At 45.9% G+C, this 18980-nt stretch overlaps 1 protein-coding gene across 3 annotated transcripts in view; it reads left to right on the forward strand.

Moving 5' to 3' along the window:
* The window catches only part of MTUS2 (microtubule associated scaffold protein 2), a 321113-nt gene that overhangs the window by 204978 nt on the left and 97155 nt on the right, over positions 1-18980 (forward strand). For all 3 annotated transcript variants that reach the window (XM_060129305.1, XM_060129303.1, XM_060129304.1), the window contains one exon: positions 5398-5609. In XM_060129305.1, the coding sequence (XP_059985288.1) occupies positions 5398-5609 (212 nt within the window). The remainder of the gene's footprint in view (positions 1-5397; positions 5610-18980) is intronic.

The raw sequence follows: 18980 nt of genomic DNA on the forward strand, positions 1-18980 counted from the left end.
TGTTAGCATTTGCCTTATTTATTGAGGTGCTCCTATGTTGGGTGCATATATATTTATAATTGTTATATCTTCTTCTTGGATTGATCCCTTGATCATTATGTAGTGTCCTTCCTTGTCTCTTGTAACATTCTTTATTTTAAAGTTGATCTTATCTGATATGAGTATTGCTACTACAGGTTTCTTTTGATTTCCGTTTGCATGGAATATCTTTTTCCATCCCCTCACTTTCAATCTGTATGTGTCCCTAGGTTTGAAGTCAGTCTCTTGTAGACAGCATATGTACGGGTCTTGTTTTTGTGTCCATTCAGCAAGCCTGTGTTTTCTGGTTGGAGCATTTAATCCATTCACATTTAAGGTGATTATCGATATGTATATTCCTATTATCATTTTCTTAATTGTTATGGGTTTGTTTTTGTAGGTCCTTTTCTTCTCTTGTGTTTCCCACTTAGAGAAGTTCCTTTAGCATTTGTTGTAGAGCTGGTTTGGTGGTGCTGAATTCTCTTAGCTTTTGCTTGTCTGTAAAGCTTTTGATTTCTCCATTGAACCTGAATGAGATCCTTGCCGGGTAGAGTAATCTTGGTTGTAGGTTCTTCCCTTTCAGCACTTTAAATGTATCGTGCCTCTCCCTTCTGGCTTATAGAGTTTCTGCTGAGAAATCAGCTGTTTACCATATGGGAGTTCCCTTGTATGTTATTTGTCGTTTTTCCCTTGTTGCATTTAATAATTTTTCTTTGTCTTTAACTTTCGTCAGTTTGATTACTGTGTGTCTCGGTGTGTTTCTCCTTGGGTTTATCCTGCCTGGGACTCACTGCGCTTCCTGGACTTGGGTGGCTATTTCCTTTCCTATGTTAGGGAAGTTTTCAACTATAATCTCTTTAAATATTTTCTCCGGTCCTTTCTCTCTCTCTTCTCTTTCTGGGACCCCTATAATGTGAATGTTGGTGTGTTTAATGTTGTCCCAGAGGTCTCTTAGGCTGTCTTCATTTCTTTTCATTTTTTTTCCTTTATTCTATTCCGTGGCAGTGAATTCCATCCTTCTGTCTTCCAAGTCACTTATCCGTTCTTCTCCCTTAGTTATCCTGCTATTGATTCCTTCTAGTGTGTTTTTCATTTCAGTTATTGTATTGTTCATCTCTGTCTGTTTTTTCTTTAATTCTTCCAGGTGTTTGTTCTTTAATTCTTCTAGGTCTCTGTTAAACATTTCTTGCATCTTCTCAGTCTTTGCCTCCATTCTTTTTCCGAGCTCCTGGATCATCTTCACTGTCATTATTCTGAATTCTGTTTCTGGAAGGTTGCCTATCTCCACTTCATTTAGTTGTTTCTCTGGGGTTTTATCTTGTTCCTTCATCTGGTACATAGCCCTCCGCCTTTTCATCTTGTCTATCTTTCTGTGAATGTGGTTTTCGTTCCACAGGCTGCAGTATTGTAGTTCTTCTTGCTTCTGCTGTCTGCCCTCTGGTGGATGAGGCTATCTCAGTTTCCTAGTTTAACTGGATGGAAATCAGAATATTCTAGGCGACCAGAGTTTTGATTTTTTTTTTTGGAAAGAGACTAAACACACGTAACTTGACTCTACCTGGCTGCAGACAGAGGTCAGTGGCATGTCTGCCTGCCTTGAACCTTTGATCTCCCCAGAAGCAATATAAGTACCACAAAGAACAGGGAAGGAGGCAATAAAATCTTCCAGCGCATGGAAATGTCCTCAGGGGATGTGGCACGGCCGTCATTTGAAGCGTGTATGGTGGCTTTTCCAGAGAAGTTTGGGCGTAAGAGGTCAGAAGTGGGTCACCGTCATCACAGTCATTCCAGTGCCGACCGTGTGCTCCATGAGCTGCCTGTGATCACTGGCTCACAACTTTTCTGTCCCGTGTTCCCATTTACCCTTTACTTCCTAAGCAGGTTTGTATTTAAACTTCATCATGTGCTGGCTTTTAAGAAAAGACAGCAGAAGGAAGCAAAATCCTTTTTAATTTTTAATGAACCAGGTGAAGCTGGCTGAGTGTCATTCATCTTCTTTCAACATAAGCTCTCTGTCCCCAGGACGGTGGGTGAGGCTGTGAGGCCATCCTTCCGTACCATCCTGGGGATGGTCGGACATATGGGCGGACAGGAAAGTGAGTGACAGAACGATACTTCAGGGAATAACTGTAGACATATTTGACAAAATCCACAGCACAGGAAAAGAATGCTGTTTTTAGCGAGGATCAGAGCTATGCTGACGACAGTCAAATGATTATTAGTCACAGGCAAAGTTATATTTGATATATTGGGTTGGCCAAAAAATTCATTTGGGTTTTTCTATAACATCTTGCAGAAAAATCCAAATGAACTTTTTGGCCAACCCAATTTTTAAAAAGATGGCAGTTCCCTTTTCTTTTTTTTTTTTTTTTGCATCTTTATTGGAGTATAATTGCTTTACAATGGTGTGTTAGTTTCTGCTTTATAACAAAGTGAATCAGTTATACATATACATACGTTCCCATATCTCCTCCCTCTTGTGTCTCCCTCCCACCCTCCCTATCCCACCCCTCCAGGCAGTCACAAAGCACCGAGCTGATCTCCCTGTGCTATGCGGCTGCTTCCCACTAGCTATCTACCTTACGTTTGGTATTGTATATATGTCCATGCCACTCTCTTGCTTTGTCACAGCTTACCCTTCCCCCTCCCCATATCCCTTTTCAACTAAAAGCGATAGAGAACTTCACATGCAACCTTGTTTCTCCACGTTTCCTTCCAGTAGTCTTAGCACTGAGGCCTGAGCGTTGGTCTGTGCTGTGAAGGGCAGCCAACCTGGAGTCCCACGCAAGGACTGGTTTCATCAGGCGGTGTGGTGTCACAGTACGGCTAAACATTGGCTTGATATGTTCATATCAAAAGCTGATGTTAACAGGGGAGCCAATGTCCTGGCTCAGAACATCGGTTTGGTGGCCCCAGGAGTAGAAACGTGGACTGAGTATACCGGTGTTCAGTAGAACCCTCGAATATTGAGTGTGTGAATAAAACCAGTTTAATAACAACCCCAGTATCAAAGTAAACACCAAGAATAGGATTTCACCAAATCCTTTCATATCGGCTGTTTACAATATAATTGCTAACCTAAAAATAATGATGATGATGGTAATAATAACAGAGGATAAATCTGACAGCCAGAAACACAGGGCAACATGAACATTTGCTAATATCCACAAGTTCAGAGGTAACTCTGTATGCTATAGATTGCAGTTAGCTTTAATTGACTGAGCTGGAAGGATGTTTTATTATTTCTTTAGATTTCTAAAAGAAGTACCTTCTGTTGTAATGGTGTCAGGCACCCGGTACCTCAACACATTGAAAACACTGGAGTGTTTATAAAATCACCAGCCGCAGCGATAAAACGGCAAACGGTAACCCTGAGGAAAGTGTGCCTTGGGCCTTAGACTGTGCCTTAGAATTTAATGCAGGCAGTGAAATTTCTCACACTTTGTCAGTAGTTATTTTTCTTTTGTTTTCAGTATTGAGAATGTTGGGATTAAGTATATATTAAGATTGATTTGCCTTCTGGAATGCTGTATACTCTTATGCCGCAAAGACAGTTTTAAAGAAGCAATAATTTCACATTCTACGATTCCATTAAGCCGTACTAGTTGAAGATATGTCATATTCCAGTCTCTGATGATTTCCTCTTTTTTATAATTAATTAGGTTTGGCTGCGTTGGGTCCTCATTGCTGCATGCGAGCTTTCTCTAGTTGCGGTGAGCAGGGCTACCCTTCGTTGCGGTGCGCGGGCTTCTCATTGCAGTGGCTTCTCTTGTTGTGGAGCACGGGCTCTAGGAGCGCGGGTTTCAGTAGTTGTGGCACGCAGGCTTCAGTAGTTGTGGCTCATGGGCTCTAGAGCACAGGCCCAGTAGTTGTGGCGCACAGACTTAGTTGCTACGCAGCATGTGGGATCTTCCCGGACTAGGACTCAAACCCATGTCCCCTGCATTGGCAGGCGGACTCCTAACCACTGCGCCACCAGGGAAGCCCTCTGATGATTTCTTAAAAGGAGGAAGATTTGATTAAAATTAGCATGGTTACCATTAAATTAACAATCAGAAGTAGTTAGATCAATTAACAATCTTTTCCCCTTAAAAGGTGAGGCCATTGTGTGTTCTCAGGCCCATGACTCTGCTGCAGCTCACGGTATCAGGTACTGAAGAGGCCAGTGCTTTCCGATTTGTTCTGTATGTTACGCCCTGATGTTTTGGAGGCAGAGCGGGGAGACGAAAGAACGGTGGAAACATTAAAGTTTGTTCATGATTGTGTGGTCAGTGTCCCTGTCATGTCCTCTAGGACGTGACCTGTTGGAGCCAAGGAAGGAATATTCTTGGGAACGTAAGTCCACTGGCCACCGCAGGGGCTCTCTGGGGGTGTCAGGTCTGTCTGAGCCTCATGCTAGAAGTACAGCCGATCCAAGGAAGACTCTTGCTTACCCGAGGGTCTGGGACCGTGATGCAGTGCTTGTCTCTGAGCTCTTTCCTGGGCCTTTACGCCTTAATGCTTCAGCCTAATAATCTTCTTAAAGCCTCCCCAACCCCAGGCAGAGTTTCTGGTTCTTTCCTCCCTGCACCCTCCTCAACACACACCCCTAACATTTGCCCGGCAGGAACCAGATCTCAGAGGCTTTGTGGGCCATGTAAGGAACGAGCACTTTCTTCTTACTGCAGCGGAGCGTAAGGAGTGGAGGGAGGGGTCCACGCGGGCCGTGGGCTCTCTTCTGTTTATAGAGATCATTCTGGCTTCTGTGCAGTGAAAGATGAGAAAAAGCAGGGCTCCCGTTAGAAGGTGAGAGGTTACGGTGGCTGGGACTGGACCTTCAGCCGTGGAGGTGGTGTGAATGCTCACATGCAGGGCATGGGTGCTGTAGGAATTTAAAGCCAGAAATCCCTGCAGCAGAGGTCATCAGACACGTGACTTGAACCGGACATTAAAGAAAGGGTTGAAGGGAGGGGAGGACGTGTAGGCGTTACTCCCCGATGCCCAGTGAAAGAGTTGCTAGGTGTTAACTCTGACTTCGACCTGGATTGACTGATTGATTTCCCATTAGACATTTTCAAAGAGGAATCCCCTTGAAGAAGACAAAAACAAAAACAAAAACACAACTGCTCCAGTCTCTCTAAGCAGACCCAGAGGAAATGCAGGCAGCTAGAAGGAATTGGGCCATTTTGTCTGGTACTCTTTTTTCCAGGCCTGAAACCTTGCCCTTCAGACCACATCAACAGAGCCATATTTAAAGTCCCTGTTTTTAATTTGTAACACCTGAAATGACAAATGATGGGCAGTTCCTTGTCAGCTACTTGATGGAATCCTTCGGTCATAAGGAGCAGTTGTCACATTCGGGCTGAATGTTTTCTCACAGGTGACTGTTTTTCTTTCTAGGATACCCCAAGCAGAGGCCCACGGCCCCCCGCAACGGGGCCTCCCCCAAGCCGGACCCGCAGGCCCGAGAGGCCGAGCGGCAGCTGGTGCAGCGGCTGAAGGAGCGGTACGAACAGCAGGCGCGGCAGCTGGGCCTCGTGCAGGGGGAGCTGAGGAAGGCCGTCCGGGGCTTTGAGGCACTCGCCGTGTCCACTCAGCTTTTCTTCAGGAAGGTGAGTCCACATCTGGTGAATGTTGAAGAGCTTTCGGTTTGCGGGGAGGATGGCGGTGGTGACGGTTGTTGTGTGTGTGTGTTTCAGTTCGAGTTTGGGCTTAGAGACCAGTTTGATTTTCAGGTCATACAGCATGTCCGCCAGCACCGCGTAATGTTTTGGGTGCCCAGTTTAGACTTGAGCGTGGAAGACGTTAGTCTGGGAGGAAGGATCCATAACCTGGACTGCAGAAGAGAAAATGGTGTAAAAAAGAAGGGAAAGGGCATAAATGAACGTCTTGAAGGTGAGGTCTTGGAAGAGAAAGGAGCACGTGATTGTTTGCATTTTAGACCCGAGACGGCCAGGTCTGAACTGTCTACACCTTTCAGTACAGAGGGAGCCAGGGCCACAGGGCGGTGCCACTTTGGCTGTTGAGGGGACCTGGAAGGTGCCGGGCTGGGGCCTCTCCTCGGGGCCACGCTCACAGTGCGCGCGGGACAGCATGGGGTAGGGGCGTCCTCCCTGCCCCCTCGGTTCTTCTGACAATGCAGAGAGGCTTGGTTTCCTCAGCCTGAGTGTCCAGAGGCTCCTGGGCCATCCGGACTCCGAGTCTGTTACCAGCCATGGTGTAGTTTGGCTTTCCTGCCTCTGAATGTGAAAGGGCGGTGGTGGGAGCGTGGGTCTGTCTGACTTTGTGCGTTCGTGCTCCACCCTGAGGTGGCCAAGCCCTGTTTGGGGGAGAACTTGAACATTTACCTTTGAGGTTTAAACATTATCAGTTAGCACATCAGTAACCCATAAGGCATTAGTTTCATGTATGGACCTTCCGGTATCTGTAAATGAAGGTAAAAATGCTATATAAATGCCCCCCAACTAAGAAAATGAACTAACTAAATTTCTAACTAATGTAAAGAAGAAAATCAGAAGAATATTAACCAGCACCATGCCCGCTGGTTTCCTTTATTATCTGTACCGTGAAGTGTGGAGGGCTCTCTGACCTTTGACGATAGCCGGCAGCCTCTCTTGCCCTACAGTGTGGAAGCCTGAGCTGACCTGTTCTGTTGTTTCCTTTCTTGCTTAAAGCTTCTGGCCCAAAGAGCTAATTACCAAGTTATTGTTGTGATGGAAGACAAGACAAACAGGTTTCAGTTTTACCAATAGTTTCTGCCTCTTCCCTGATCAAAGTGTTAACACCAGCAGTAAATGGCCAATTTGAATTTTATGTCTTCCCTTCTGGTCTAGTACCACTGGGGTCAACCTTAAAGAGCTGCAGTTGCTGCGTTCTCACCCCTGTAAGAATTAAAGTTACAAACACATTTTTGAGGTGCCAAAGGGGCCAGACTTGCCATGGTAAATATTGAGCATTTTTCTTATTAGACAAAGAGTGACGTGTTTTCCGTTCTTCAGCTGGATGTGTATTTTCCACTGACTGTGAAGTCTTTAATAAAGAGAGGAAAACAGCGTTGTTCGTTGCAGTTCAGTGATAACATTTACTTTGTAACTCTGCCCGCTCTGGGATTGCACCTTCCATACATCATCCAGCTTCATGACAAATCCTTGATAAAGGTTTCGTGTGGATAGATATGCCAGCAGACATCGAATTAACACATTGGTAACATACGCTGTGTTTTCAAGTTAGAACTTTTGGACCCCATTTATGGCGTCATGGCAGAGAAGAGAGTTCCTGTGTTGAATAAGGGTCGGTTCCCTGTAGTGATGCATTTCTAGGCCCCAGGAAAATTCCTTTTGGCCCATGGACCACGAGTTTTATTTCACTGCAGCATACACATGGCTCTTCAAGCAGAGACCCAAGGGCAGGTGATTTGTAGCCATCTCCATCAGACCCCCCTACTGGCTGGAGCCGCACTCGGCATGACATTTCAGCAAGATGGATGGTGGGCACGAATTTCATTTTCTTTGCAGTAAGTCACAGCCAGCAGCTCCAGACAGGCCTCCCCAATGGCCATGGCATTTCACTTCCCACACGGTGTGCTCTTTTTTCCGTCCTTCTGATCTCAACTCTTTCTCCAGAGACACCTCAGAAGAAAAAATGGACATTTTTAAAGTCTGCAGTTGAACATAAGTGGCTTCCACTCAGGCTGGCATGTGTTCTACATGGTTTAAGATGATTGATTTGAGAGTTTTCCAGGAATACCAGACTAGACCAGGGGGTGTGACCAGAGTGGAGCACGCGGGGAAGTGGAGGCCAGGCAACCTGGGAATTCTGATGATGGGGCCCCTACTACAAGGGCTCAGGATCCTGAGATGCTCTCATGACTCGTGTCCCTCTTGGGGGAAGCCAATGCATTATTATTATTATTATTGTTATATATGGGGCAGTGGTCACAGCCCAGCATGGCAGCTGTGCAGGGCGTGGCCTCCATAGCCAGCCTGAAAAACCAGTATCTCTTTGCTCTTCTGCTTAGAAGACCCTGCTGGAACTCTACACCTGTATCTTTTCTACGCTGTAGCATATTCGTCTACAAAGCAGGCGTAGTGGAGAGAGGGGGCCGTGCCAGCAAGGAGCCGGTCCCACCTCCACCTCCATCTTGCACGAGACCTTGAGCGAGTTGCGGCCCCTCTTTGAGCCGTGACAGCATCACCAACAGGAGTACATCCTTGCTCCCCTCGGCTTCCCGCTGCAGAATCACCTCTGATGAGAGTCATCTTTGACTCTCAGTTTCCTCAATTTCAAGTAGGTTTGATAATAACTCTTTACAAGGTTATTGTGAGAATGGAGTGAATTAATGGGCAAAGGTGCTTTGAACAAGTATTCAGTAAAACATTCTTTTTGAGGACAAGGAAAATGTGACAAATGTTTTACTCTCCAGCGGGTTGAATAAGACATATGTGAGGAGTGTAAAGCTGAAACACAGACCACACCCCTCTTATTTCATTTTATGTATATAAAGGATTTGGCTTGGGGTGAACTTTAAGAATAGAATTAATCTTCTAGTCCAGCTGTTCAGCTGCTGCTGCTGTATATTTTTTCCAGAATGTGCTGATGCTATTAAGTATGGAGGTCACTGGAAAAAGGAATTCGGAGCCTGGATAGGGATCTTTCATTTCTGCCCCATGTTTCACAGCTCCTGGCAGGGCGGCTGTGAAAGCTGTCAGCTGTGGTACAGCCTGAGCCCAGCGTCCAGGGATGCTAAGATGCCACATTTAGTTGCCAACACCTACCTCACGCTTGTGCTCGTTCCAGGCAGCTCTGTTCCCCCTAACAAGGCACGGTCCTCACCACAGGCCAGACAGCTGTGCTGAAATCCGTGGTCCCAGACCTCTGGGGGGACTGTACTAATAAGTGTGATTCTCAGGGACTCTCACTTCTCAGGGTCAAGTTAAAAGACTTTTACCTTTTGCTGCCTGGTTCCCCGGGAACGCTACTCTTTGGCAGCCCCTGGCGGCTAATCCAGGAGGTGGTCCTGCCTCGCCCTGTAGCATCAGGTTTTACACAGGTTACATCTGAGGGTGTATTTATTTTCATTTTAGTTTTAATCAGATTTATTATATTTATTCTATATTTTTTCATATTGGTTTGTGTCATTTTTATCATTAACTTTATGAATGTGATAGACGATGGTTTTTAACTATTTCTTATTTATTATTAAATAGTTTAGGCCTACAAGGCATGAAAATTTATGTCAAGCATTTGTGTACTTTCTAAGCTTAATCAAAATTAATGATGCATCAGCCTCCTTCTCCCTAAAGTGTATATATATGAATGTATATTTTTTTCTTTTACTCTTTGACGTTTTATCACAAAAATATATTGAATAATTGTGGAGAAGTGTGGAAAGAGTAACACCCAAATACTCATCATTTAGGTTTAATACTTAATGACATGTTTCCGTATTCACTTTATCTATGTGTTTTAAAATATTTACTTATTTCTTTATTTGGTCGTGCTGGGTCTTAGTTGTGGCAGGCAGGCTCCTTAGTTGTGTCTTGCCAGCTCTTTAGTTGCAGCTTTAGTCCCATTTTATCTATGTTTTTGTTGTTAGTTAGGGATACATATTTTTAAATATAGTTCATATACTTAACTTTTCATCTTTAATTCACTTATGTTAGTAGATTTTTATCAACCCTGCCCCGACCATATGAAAGGTTCTGTGGAGGGTTCAAAAAAGTAGAAGGCAAAGCACCTTAATGACAATATCGCTCCTGTTTATTGACCATCTCCTATGTCCTAGACACTTTACATATAGTATTTTAACCCACCCTGGTGTGGACACTATTCTCATGTGACAGTCGAGGAGACCGAGGCTCAGGGAGGTTATGTAGCCTTCCAGAGACAACAGAATTGGAAAGCAATGGAGCCACGATACAAATGCAGGTCAGCCCGTATCCACCCCATATTTTTCCCACAATATTGTGGTCGTTTCTCTCTCTCTCCACCCAGCCTTCAAGGTTTTGATGTAGTTAAGGGGGAAGAACAAAATGTGAAACAATAATCTAAAAGTTAAACACATGTAGAGGATGCTTAGAGAAAATGATCTAAGGTAATAGTCAACCTGAAGCCACAAACAAAAATGGTGTATGTTCTGGTAGAAGCCCAGCACTGTGAGTGGGAAGGGACGCCCTGGGAAGGAGACTGGCAGGGGCCGGGACAGAGAGCTGGGAGGGATTATTGTGAGTAAAGAGGAGGGGGAGCGTGTGTACGGGCAGAGGACAGTCCAACCTGGTTGTCTGCAGAGTGGTGGCCCCTCCCTATCTTGAAGCCCAGGGTAGATTAGTTAATGATTTGCGGATGGAGATCCAGGGACTCGGAACTATTTTTGGAAGTGCGAAGGTTCCTCTGTAACAGACGGCGGCTCCTCTTGGTCAAGGTGGCCCAGATTCACCTTCCGGGCTCCATAGCTGGCTGCTTCCATCCGAGCAGGCTGTGTAGAATCCTTTTGGAAAATAAATGCATGCTTGCTTGCTTTTGCCATTTGATACATTCGCATGGATCATCGGATGAAAGTCTGCCCTAGGGCCCCAAAACGGCAGAGAAGCTGTTGTATCCGGCTGCCAAGGGAGTTTATGTGTCAGGACACTTTCCCACCGACGGGAGCTTCAGGGCAATGATTACATCTGATCAAAACTGAAAACCGAGGGGCTTCCCTGGTGGCGCAGTGGTTAAGAATCCACCTGCCAATGCAGGGGACAAAGGTTCGAGCCCTGGTCCGAGAAGATCCCACGTGCCGCGGAGCAACTAAGCCCGTGCACCACAACTACTGATCCTGCGCTCTAGAGCCTGCGAGCCACAACCGTTGAAGCCCGCGCGCCTAGAGCCTGTGCTCCGCAGCAAGAGAGGCCACAGCAATGAGACACCTGCGCACAACGAAGAGTAGCCCCCGCTCACCGCAACTAGAGAAAGCCTGCACACGGTAACGAAGACCCAATGCAACCAAAAAAAGAAAAAAGAAAAAAGAAAAAAAAACCCTGAAAACCGTACGCTCTCTGTTGCTCCCTAAATCCTAAAAATGTCCATTTAAATATAGTATTTTGTGCTTCTCCCCCTTATAAACAGTGCCCTGTGATTATCTTTTCTTCCTTAATTTTACCTTGAATAACTAAAGCCTTAGAGAAAAAGTGAGCACCTAGGTTGGCATTTCTGACAGTTCAGTATATGACCTGATGGGAATGTTGATGAAATAGTAAATTGGCTATTCCAGCGATTGTTGTTCTAAAAGAACTTTTGTGTCCCAAAGGTCATTGTGACCACATTCCTTTGCTGGGAGAACCATGAGTGTTAGCTTTTACCCTTAGGACTTGAGCTTAAGGAAATGCTTAGCGTAACCCCCAGATATCAAAATATTCCCAATATCAAGGGATAGAACACCCCCTCCCCGCCCCAGCTATGCCAAGCAGCTCTTTGAAGTAGTAAGAATCCCTGGCCTGGGGTGTCAGTTATGGAAGCCATCCCACATTCCAGGAGCATCCTCCCTATCTCCCGTCCTCTCAGGAATTTCAGGTGGGATGAGCTTATTTTTTCATAGTTACTTGTGGCTGTGAATTTCTGCTTCTCTTAAATTAGCTCAGCTGATGGGTTCTGGCCATCCCACAGGCAGCATCCCTGCCTACCTGGTGTGGCTCCCCTTCGTTGGTTTCCAAGATTCTTTGTGCTTTGTGATGCTGGGAGCTCCGTTAGGGAGTTAAGCGTGGGTTTAGATGTCAGGGGAGGAAAAAGGAAGCTGTAGAAAGGAAGCTGTAGACTTGGGAGACATTTGTATAGAAGTGACATCATAGAGGGAGGAAATTGACAAGAGCATGTGTACAGAAGAGGAAGGCAGACACAGGACAGCCCCTCAGCCCAAGGAGGAGCAGGAAAGAAAGGAAACGCAGGAGATGGTGAGAAAGGCTGTTGAAAACAGGGGAAGTCCCACCTCAAAGAAGCCAAACGAGGGAGGAGTTTCTGTAGGTTGGAGTGATTTGTAATACCAGGTACCAGACAGTGGATGAAAATGACACAGAATGAGGATATATCCCAGAGTTTGGCACGCTCACAGGAGTATCTGTGAACAGGTCGGGACGACCAGATTCTCCTGGTTCCTTGACAACCAAATGGTTTAGCAAGTTTGGCCTCTGTCAGCCCGCGGTGAACGTTTCCCTGTGAGAAGTGGCAATGGTGACATCTACAGGGCATTGGCTGGAAATGAAATCTGTGCCCCCAGAAGAGTGCTTGCCAAATATTCCCTTAAATTCCAGGGCGTTTTACAAAAAGCAGGTGCCACTCTCCGCCCCTTGTTCACTAAAGTGCGAACTGCAGACCTGCCTGTTCCACAGACGTAATTGAAATTAGGTTTGATACTAAAATCACACAACTGCTTTCATTTTTCATTTTATTCCTGACAATCAAAGTACTAAGCAAGAATGAGATTGATGTCACACACTGCAAGCAGCTTCCCTATGAGATAATTCATAAAAGCAATTATATATTGCACAAACCTGAGAGTCAAACAATCTATATCTGTAATTCAGTCCCTGGAGAGCGTGAAGGCCCGTGACATCTGCTTTAACAGGAACAGAGGAAGAAACATTTAAAATTCAAATGTACTGAGCCTCTATGACATGACAGTACTCTCTTGAAAACAGAGACAACATGCGAACTGTGCTGACAAAATAAATAGGAAGTGATATCATTTCTCAAACTTTTCTGCAACAGTATTTCCCCATTATTTTTTCAGTTTGAAAGAAATGCAGGGCCATAATTTTATATCTATTTTACAGGCAGAAAGGAGGCCGAAGAAGAGGGGAATAAAGAAACGAAGAATAAATGCAATGATTAGAAAAGTTACAAAGATATTAATCCAACTAGAATAATAATCACGTTAAATGTGAGTGGTCTAAACATACCAATTAAAAGAGAGATAGAAAGGATTTTTTTTAACCCAACTATGTATTGTCCACAAGGAACCTGATTTAAATATAAAGACTGTCCTGCATACCTGAAACTAGCCCAATATTGTAAATCAACTATACTCCAATTGAAAATAAAAGAAAAATAAATAAAAATAAAGATGCTCACAAAAGTAAAGGGATGGAGAAAGCTATACCATGCTAACTCTAATCCAAAGAAAGTTGGAGTAGCAATATTAATTTCAGACAAAGCAGACTTTGGAACAAAGTGGATCATCAGAGATAAAGAGGACACTGCATTATGTATAAAGGGGTCAGTTCTCCAAAAGACATAAAAGCATGGGGCTTCCCTGGTGGCACAGTGGTTGAGAGTCTGCCTGCTGATGCAGGGGACACAGGTTCGTGCCCCAATCCGGGAAGATCCCACATACTGCGGAGCAGCTGGGCCCGAGAGCCATTGCCGCTCAGCCTGCGCGACCTGAGCCTGTGCTCCGCAACGGGAGAGGCCGCAACAGCGAGAGGCCCGCGTACCGCAAAAAAAAAAAATAATAAAATAAATAAATAATTAATTAATTAGAATCTTACAAAATATGTTGTCTGACCTTGATGAAATTAGACAAAAATCAGTAGGAGAAAGATAACAGGAAAATCTTTAAACATTTGGAAATTAAATAACATACTACCAAATAACCCGTGTATCAGAAAGAAGTTTCAAGGGAAATTAGAAAATACTTTAAACCGAAGGAAAATAAAATTACAACATTTAGAAATTTGTGGAACATGGCTAACATAGTGCCTAGGATGATATTTATAGTATTAGAAACTCAGGAAAGACAAAAAGTCTGAATCAGTGATCTAAGCTTCTACCTCAAGACACTAGAAAAAGAATGTATGCTTGTAGCATGTATCATAGGGTACAGTATAGCACAAAAATAACCCCAGAGCAAGCAAAAGAAAGGAAATAATAAAGATAGGAGGAAAAATCAATGAAATTGAAAACAGAAGAATAATAGAATCAATGAAACTGAAAGCTGGTTCTTTGAGACAGTCAGTAAAATCGATAAACCTATTGTAAGTCTGACAAACAAAAAGACAAACTTACCAGCATCAGGAATGAAAGAGGGGAAATCTCCACAGACCCCACAGGTGTTAAAAAGGAATGAACTATTGATACACGTAAGACCTCGCGTGATTCTCAGAGGCATTATGCTGAGTTGAAGAAGCTACACTCGAGAATTTGCATATGCTCTCTGATTCTATGTATATGATATTTTCCAAAAGGCAAAACCATAGTGATGGAGAACAGATTGGTAGTTGCCAGGGTTCAGGGATGTGGGGTGTGCAAAGGTAGATTTTTGGAGTAGTGTAGCTGTTCTATATTCTGGTTGTGGTGGTAGTTACATAAATCTATACATGTTTTTAAATTCATAGAACCGTACACATAAAAGCCTCCCCCACACACAACACAGTCAATGATACTATTTTTTAATTTTTTAAGTAAATTTTTCTGAAAAGAAAAAGTCACAGTCCATATGGTCATTTTCTTATTATCCTTTGGGTCTTATTCTTTTGAAGCTTATAGGAAAGGCAAATAGATTTAGTGTTTGGTGAGACAGATTCTCACTTCGTCACGGCAATAAGTTACAGCTATAGCAGGACAGTGTGTAAAGTGTCAGTTTGTGGTGAGTCATCTTCAAAGCATCCGTCGATGTGCTCTGGCCCAGCCTCTAACTTGGTTGGCCTCTGACAGGGTGCCACTCGAAACAGTACAGCCTCGTAGTTCAACAAGGACTCAGATTCTCAGCTTCGCCCTGAAAAGCCTGAGAGCCAGAAGATTTGAAGAGGGCCGTTAATCTGGGCAGCTGTTAATCTCCAGCCTCCCACTCTTCCTCAATTAGAGGGAAATTATCCAAGCTGGGAAGGGGGAAGAGTGTTCCAGAAGAATCTCAAGATGCAATCTTAGTCTGTATGCACCTGCCTCAGGATAAGTCCAAGAGGAGAGACTAAAACCCAGTGGAACCCCCATAATTTGGGGGATCCCAGGGTGATGGGGAGCTTTGCCTTGTTCGTCTCACTTGGACTCCTGGTGGTGACAGACCTCCCTGACCTCCCTCGAGCTGCAGTGGATTGAGGGTGACAGAGCAGAGGTGGGTGGAGAGTGGGGAGGGCAGAATAAGACTCCCGAGAGCTTCAAAGGATGGAGAACACCACCAACATGAGGTGGAACAGGGGATGGGCGTGGACATGACAACGAGAGGCCACAGTGAGGACGTTGTGAGGACAGAGCCAGGGATCACAGCCCTTAAGGCATGGTTATACACAGCAGTGGGTGTGATGTGAAAGACGACACTCAGAATCCTTCCAGATGAGTCACAGCTCAAAGGCTGCCAGCCCAGGACATGATGGAAGGAGAAACAGAGGCCACCCGCCCCTGCCCACGCCAGGACCCACTTGGAATCAAGCCGGGGTGGCATAGGAGAGAAGAAAACCCAGGAGAGGGGGGTTTCGAACTGGAAAGTGGCTGATTTCTGTCAATCTAAATTGAGAAATTATGCGATCTAACTTTTGCCTAAAAGCAACTAGACTACCTTTCCCCAAACTGAGGAAAATCAGAGGCTTGAGGTAGAGATTACGGGCAGTCAGAGAAAAAGAAAACTGTACTTGGGAGTACTTGAATTTTTGAAGTTCATATATATAACATACCTTTAAAGAATTGTTATAACTGAAAATAGGGAGGAATGGTGGAAGTCGTGTGTTTTGACCTGGTAATATGTTCTAGCCGCCAGATGAGGCCCCCCAGGGCTATAACAACCACCCAGAGACTATACGTGAGACAGTCTCTTTTTTCAGATGGAACACTGGAGCTCAGAGAGGCTAAGTCGCAAAGGCTGCATAGCACAGCCAGGATTTGAAGGCATCTGACTCTCAACCTGTCCTATTTCCCTGGTGTTTCACAAGCCTCTCACAACAGGAAGAAACACAAGGGTAACCAGCCGTTCAGATCCCAGGGTACCCCTGTCCCATAGCCGGGGACATAGAGAGGCTTAGGGGACACAGTCGTGCTGGCATCAGAGTGGCCATCATCAGTCCTGACATTGGGCAGCTGTGAATCTCAGCTGACCCCGGAGAACGGTCTCAGACCGTGAACTCACCCGTACTCCGTGAGTTTGTATCGTTATTTCAAGTAACACATATTAGCGCTTGCTTTAAAGATCACAGGGTTTAAAGTGGGGAGTTCCCAGGAGACAGGGGGCTCATTTCTCCGTGGGGTGGATTTGGCGTAGCCAGTGAGCTGTCCCGTGCTGGTAGTCTCAGTCATTAACCTCTATTTGTGATAGTTAAGCTGTTCTGCTAGAAGAAAGAATGCACCCGAGATGGACGCACAGAGTACGCTTCTCAGCAAAGCAGAAGCAGGTCAGCTTGGGCTGCCCCAGAGCAAGTGCCTGCCCGGGCACAGCCGTGGCCGCCTGCTCCTGCTTTCCCTTCTAGGAAAGTCTACACTGATTTTAGGAGGATTGGGCCTAGCCAGGGAAGAAAGAGGCAGAACAACCCAAATGAGAATCTGTGGCTGGCTAGAATCCTTCTTGCCCCTGGGAGTCTATAGCCGGGGGACCAAAGGGGCGGATTTCTGGGCTTCTGCCCAGATACAGGTGGTCCCGGAGTTGAGGAAGAGAGGGGAAGCTCTGGGGCATATAAAGTAGGCTAGCCAGAGTGAGGAGAAAGTTTGCATCTGTAGCAAGCAAAGAAGGGCTAAAATTCCTAACACGACGAAGCAAAAGGGTTTGATGCTATATAATCAGAAGCTGTAGTGCTTCTGGCATTTAGCGTAGTTACAGTGTAGAAAGTAACCTGCTAGCGTAGGGGAATTACGTAGAGGTACTGGAAGTAAGACTGCTTATCCCTCCCTGTTACTAGCTAACATTTATGTATCTTACTGTGGACCAAGCCCTTGGCAGGAGCTCACCACCCCTTGTCCCGTTTAATTCTCTCCACGGCCCTGTGGATGGGCACTGTTGGGACCTAGAGAGAAGGGTCACTTTGCCTGAAGTCACACAGTGACGCAGAGCCAGGCTGGAGTCTGACCCAGGGGCAGGGTCCTTCAGACTTCATCACTACATTCATACTTGGTACAGTAAAGCGAGAAAGCGCAATGTAGAGAAAGCACAGAACTGGGCATCAGAAAACGGATCCAGCCCGATCCTTGTCAGCACTGCGGTCTGGAAAGTCCACAGACCCTCTGTCTGTTTCACTTTCCTCATCTGTGAAAGGAGACCGTTCTGAGGGTGAACCGAGCTAGTGTCCACGAAAGTGGTTGGGAGATGCTACCACTTGGTGACGATGACTGTGGAATCAGAAAATAATCCTCAAGTCAAGTGCCTGCTCTGGACCAGCAGCTGTGCTCGGGACTGGGAATACAACAGAGGGCAAAGCAGACGTGCTCTGTGCCCTCGTGGAGCTTGGTGGAGGGATTGAGCACGTCTTTTAAATACAAGAAACGGTATTGGAGGGTGCAACCTCGTCTGGGAGCTCCGGGGTGCAGGCTCTGAGATGGAAGAAAGAGGGGACACGATGGCAGCAGGTGTGGCGGGGAGAGGGGCCTGTGTGGAAAATCACTGCGGAGGGGAGGGGACGTGCGAGTCCATGGAGTTGAGGGGGCGCCGATAGAGCCCTAGGCTGGGTAGCTGGTTGACAGGCCCGACCTTGCAGGGCCTCCTAAACAGTGAGGGGGAGCCCGCTCCTTACGGAGGAGCAAAAGGAAGACCCTGTGTGGACGGTGATCTGAGCAGACTCACGTTTCCAGAACAGACGGGCAGGGAGACCAAATGGGAAGCTAAGGCTGTGGTCCACACGGGCGTGGATGGTGGTGGCTTGGACCAGCGTGATGGATGTGGAGATGGAGAGATGTCCATGGTGGTGGGAGAGATGTTAGGAGGTAAGTCGGGTAAGAGTGGTGATGTGTTGGAATAAGGGGTGAGGAAAAGGTAGCTGCCAGGCTGAGGTCAAGGTCTCTGGCTGGGGAACCACATGAATGGGGTACCACTCACTGAGATGGAAGATGTGATGGGTGGGCTCCGCGGAGGTTCCTGGACTGAGTTCTCAGACATGAAGAGCTTGAGGTCCTTTGAGACATCACTGAAGATCTCCAGTAGGCTAAATAGAACCGGTACTCTTGACACCGGTAGCTGGTACGTGTTGTCTGACTTTTAAGAGGAAGTGGCAGAGCATCTCCTGGGGGCCTTCATGGTCTGGGTCCAAAGAGATTCTTCTTTGGTATAAAACACAGTGCTTTTCCTTCCGGAGTTGGCCTCGTTTGTGAGATCAGATGACCACGTGACACAGTGAGAAATTATAAGTCAGTGTGTGACTGATGAGCAGAGCTCGGGCTGTGCTGGAAGTGAGTGCAGAGGCTTCCTGGGAAAACTGATACTCACACGGGACACACCTGGCAGGCTGAGGGACAGGTGGGAGGGAAGATAGTGATACACCGACGTGAGCAGGAGAAGAGAGAATTAACACAGCTCTGTGCTGTGACAGGGGCAGCGGGAGCGAGGTGGGAGGCCGACTGAAGATTGCAGCGTATACATAAGACATTGGGTCACGGCATCCAGCCGCTTAACACAGAGATGTATTTGAAGATGAGACTTGTATTCTTGGAATTGTGACTTTCTATTTCAGTGGCTTCTGGTCTTGTTAAAAGACAGATCAGTCATGGCAAACGGCAGACCCAAGTTCAAATGACATGAAAATTGAGTGTGTGTGCGTGTGCGCGTTTATGTATGTGTGTTTCTTTCCCACCCTCATGCAAAGCTTTAGGCAGTATCTAATAGCCAGCTTAGTGAAAATGATATTTTAAAATAGATGTGAGGGCCTCAAGGAAATGATGTCTATTTCCACTCCTAATCTCAACTGTTGGGGGCAGCTGGGGTGACCTGTAACCAAACCTGGGGGCCCTGCACTGAGAGGGAATGGACAGCTCTGGAGAGCCAAGCCAGAGATGGAGTAAATGACTATTCTCGGGTTTTGGTTCACCTGGAAAAATGTCTTCTG

Source organism: Lagenorhynchus albirostris, chromosome 18 (genome assembly GCF_949774975.1).
Source record: "Lagenorhynchus albirostris chromosome 18, mLagAlb1.1, whole genome shotgun sequence".
Lineage (NCBI taxonomy): Eukaryota > Metazoa > Chordata > Mammalia > Artiodactyla > Delphinidae > Lagenorhynchus > Lagenorhynchus albirostris.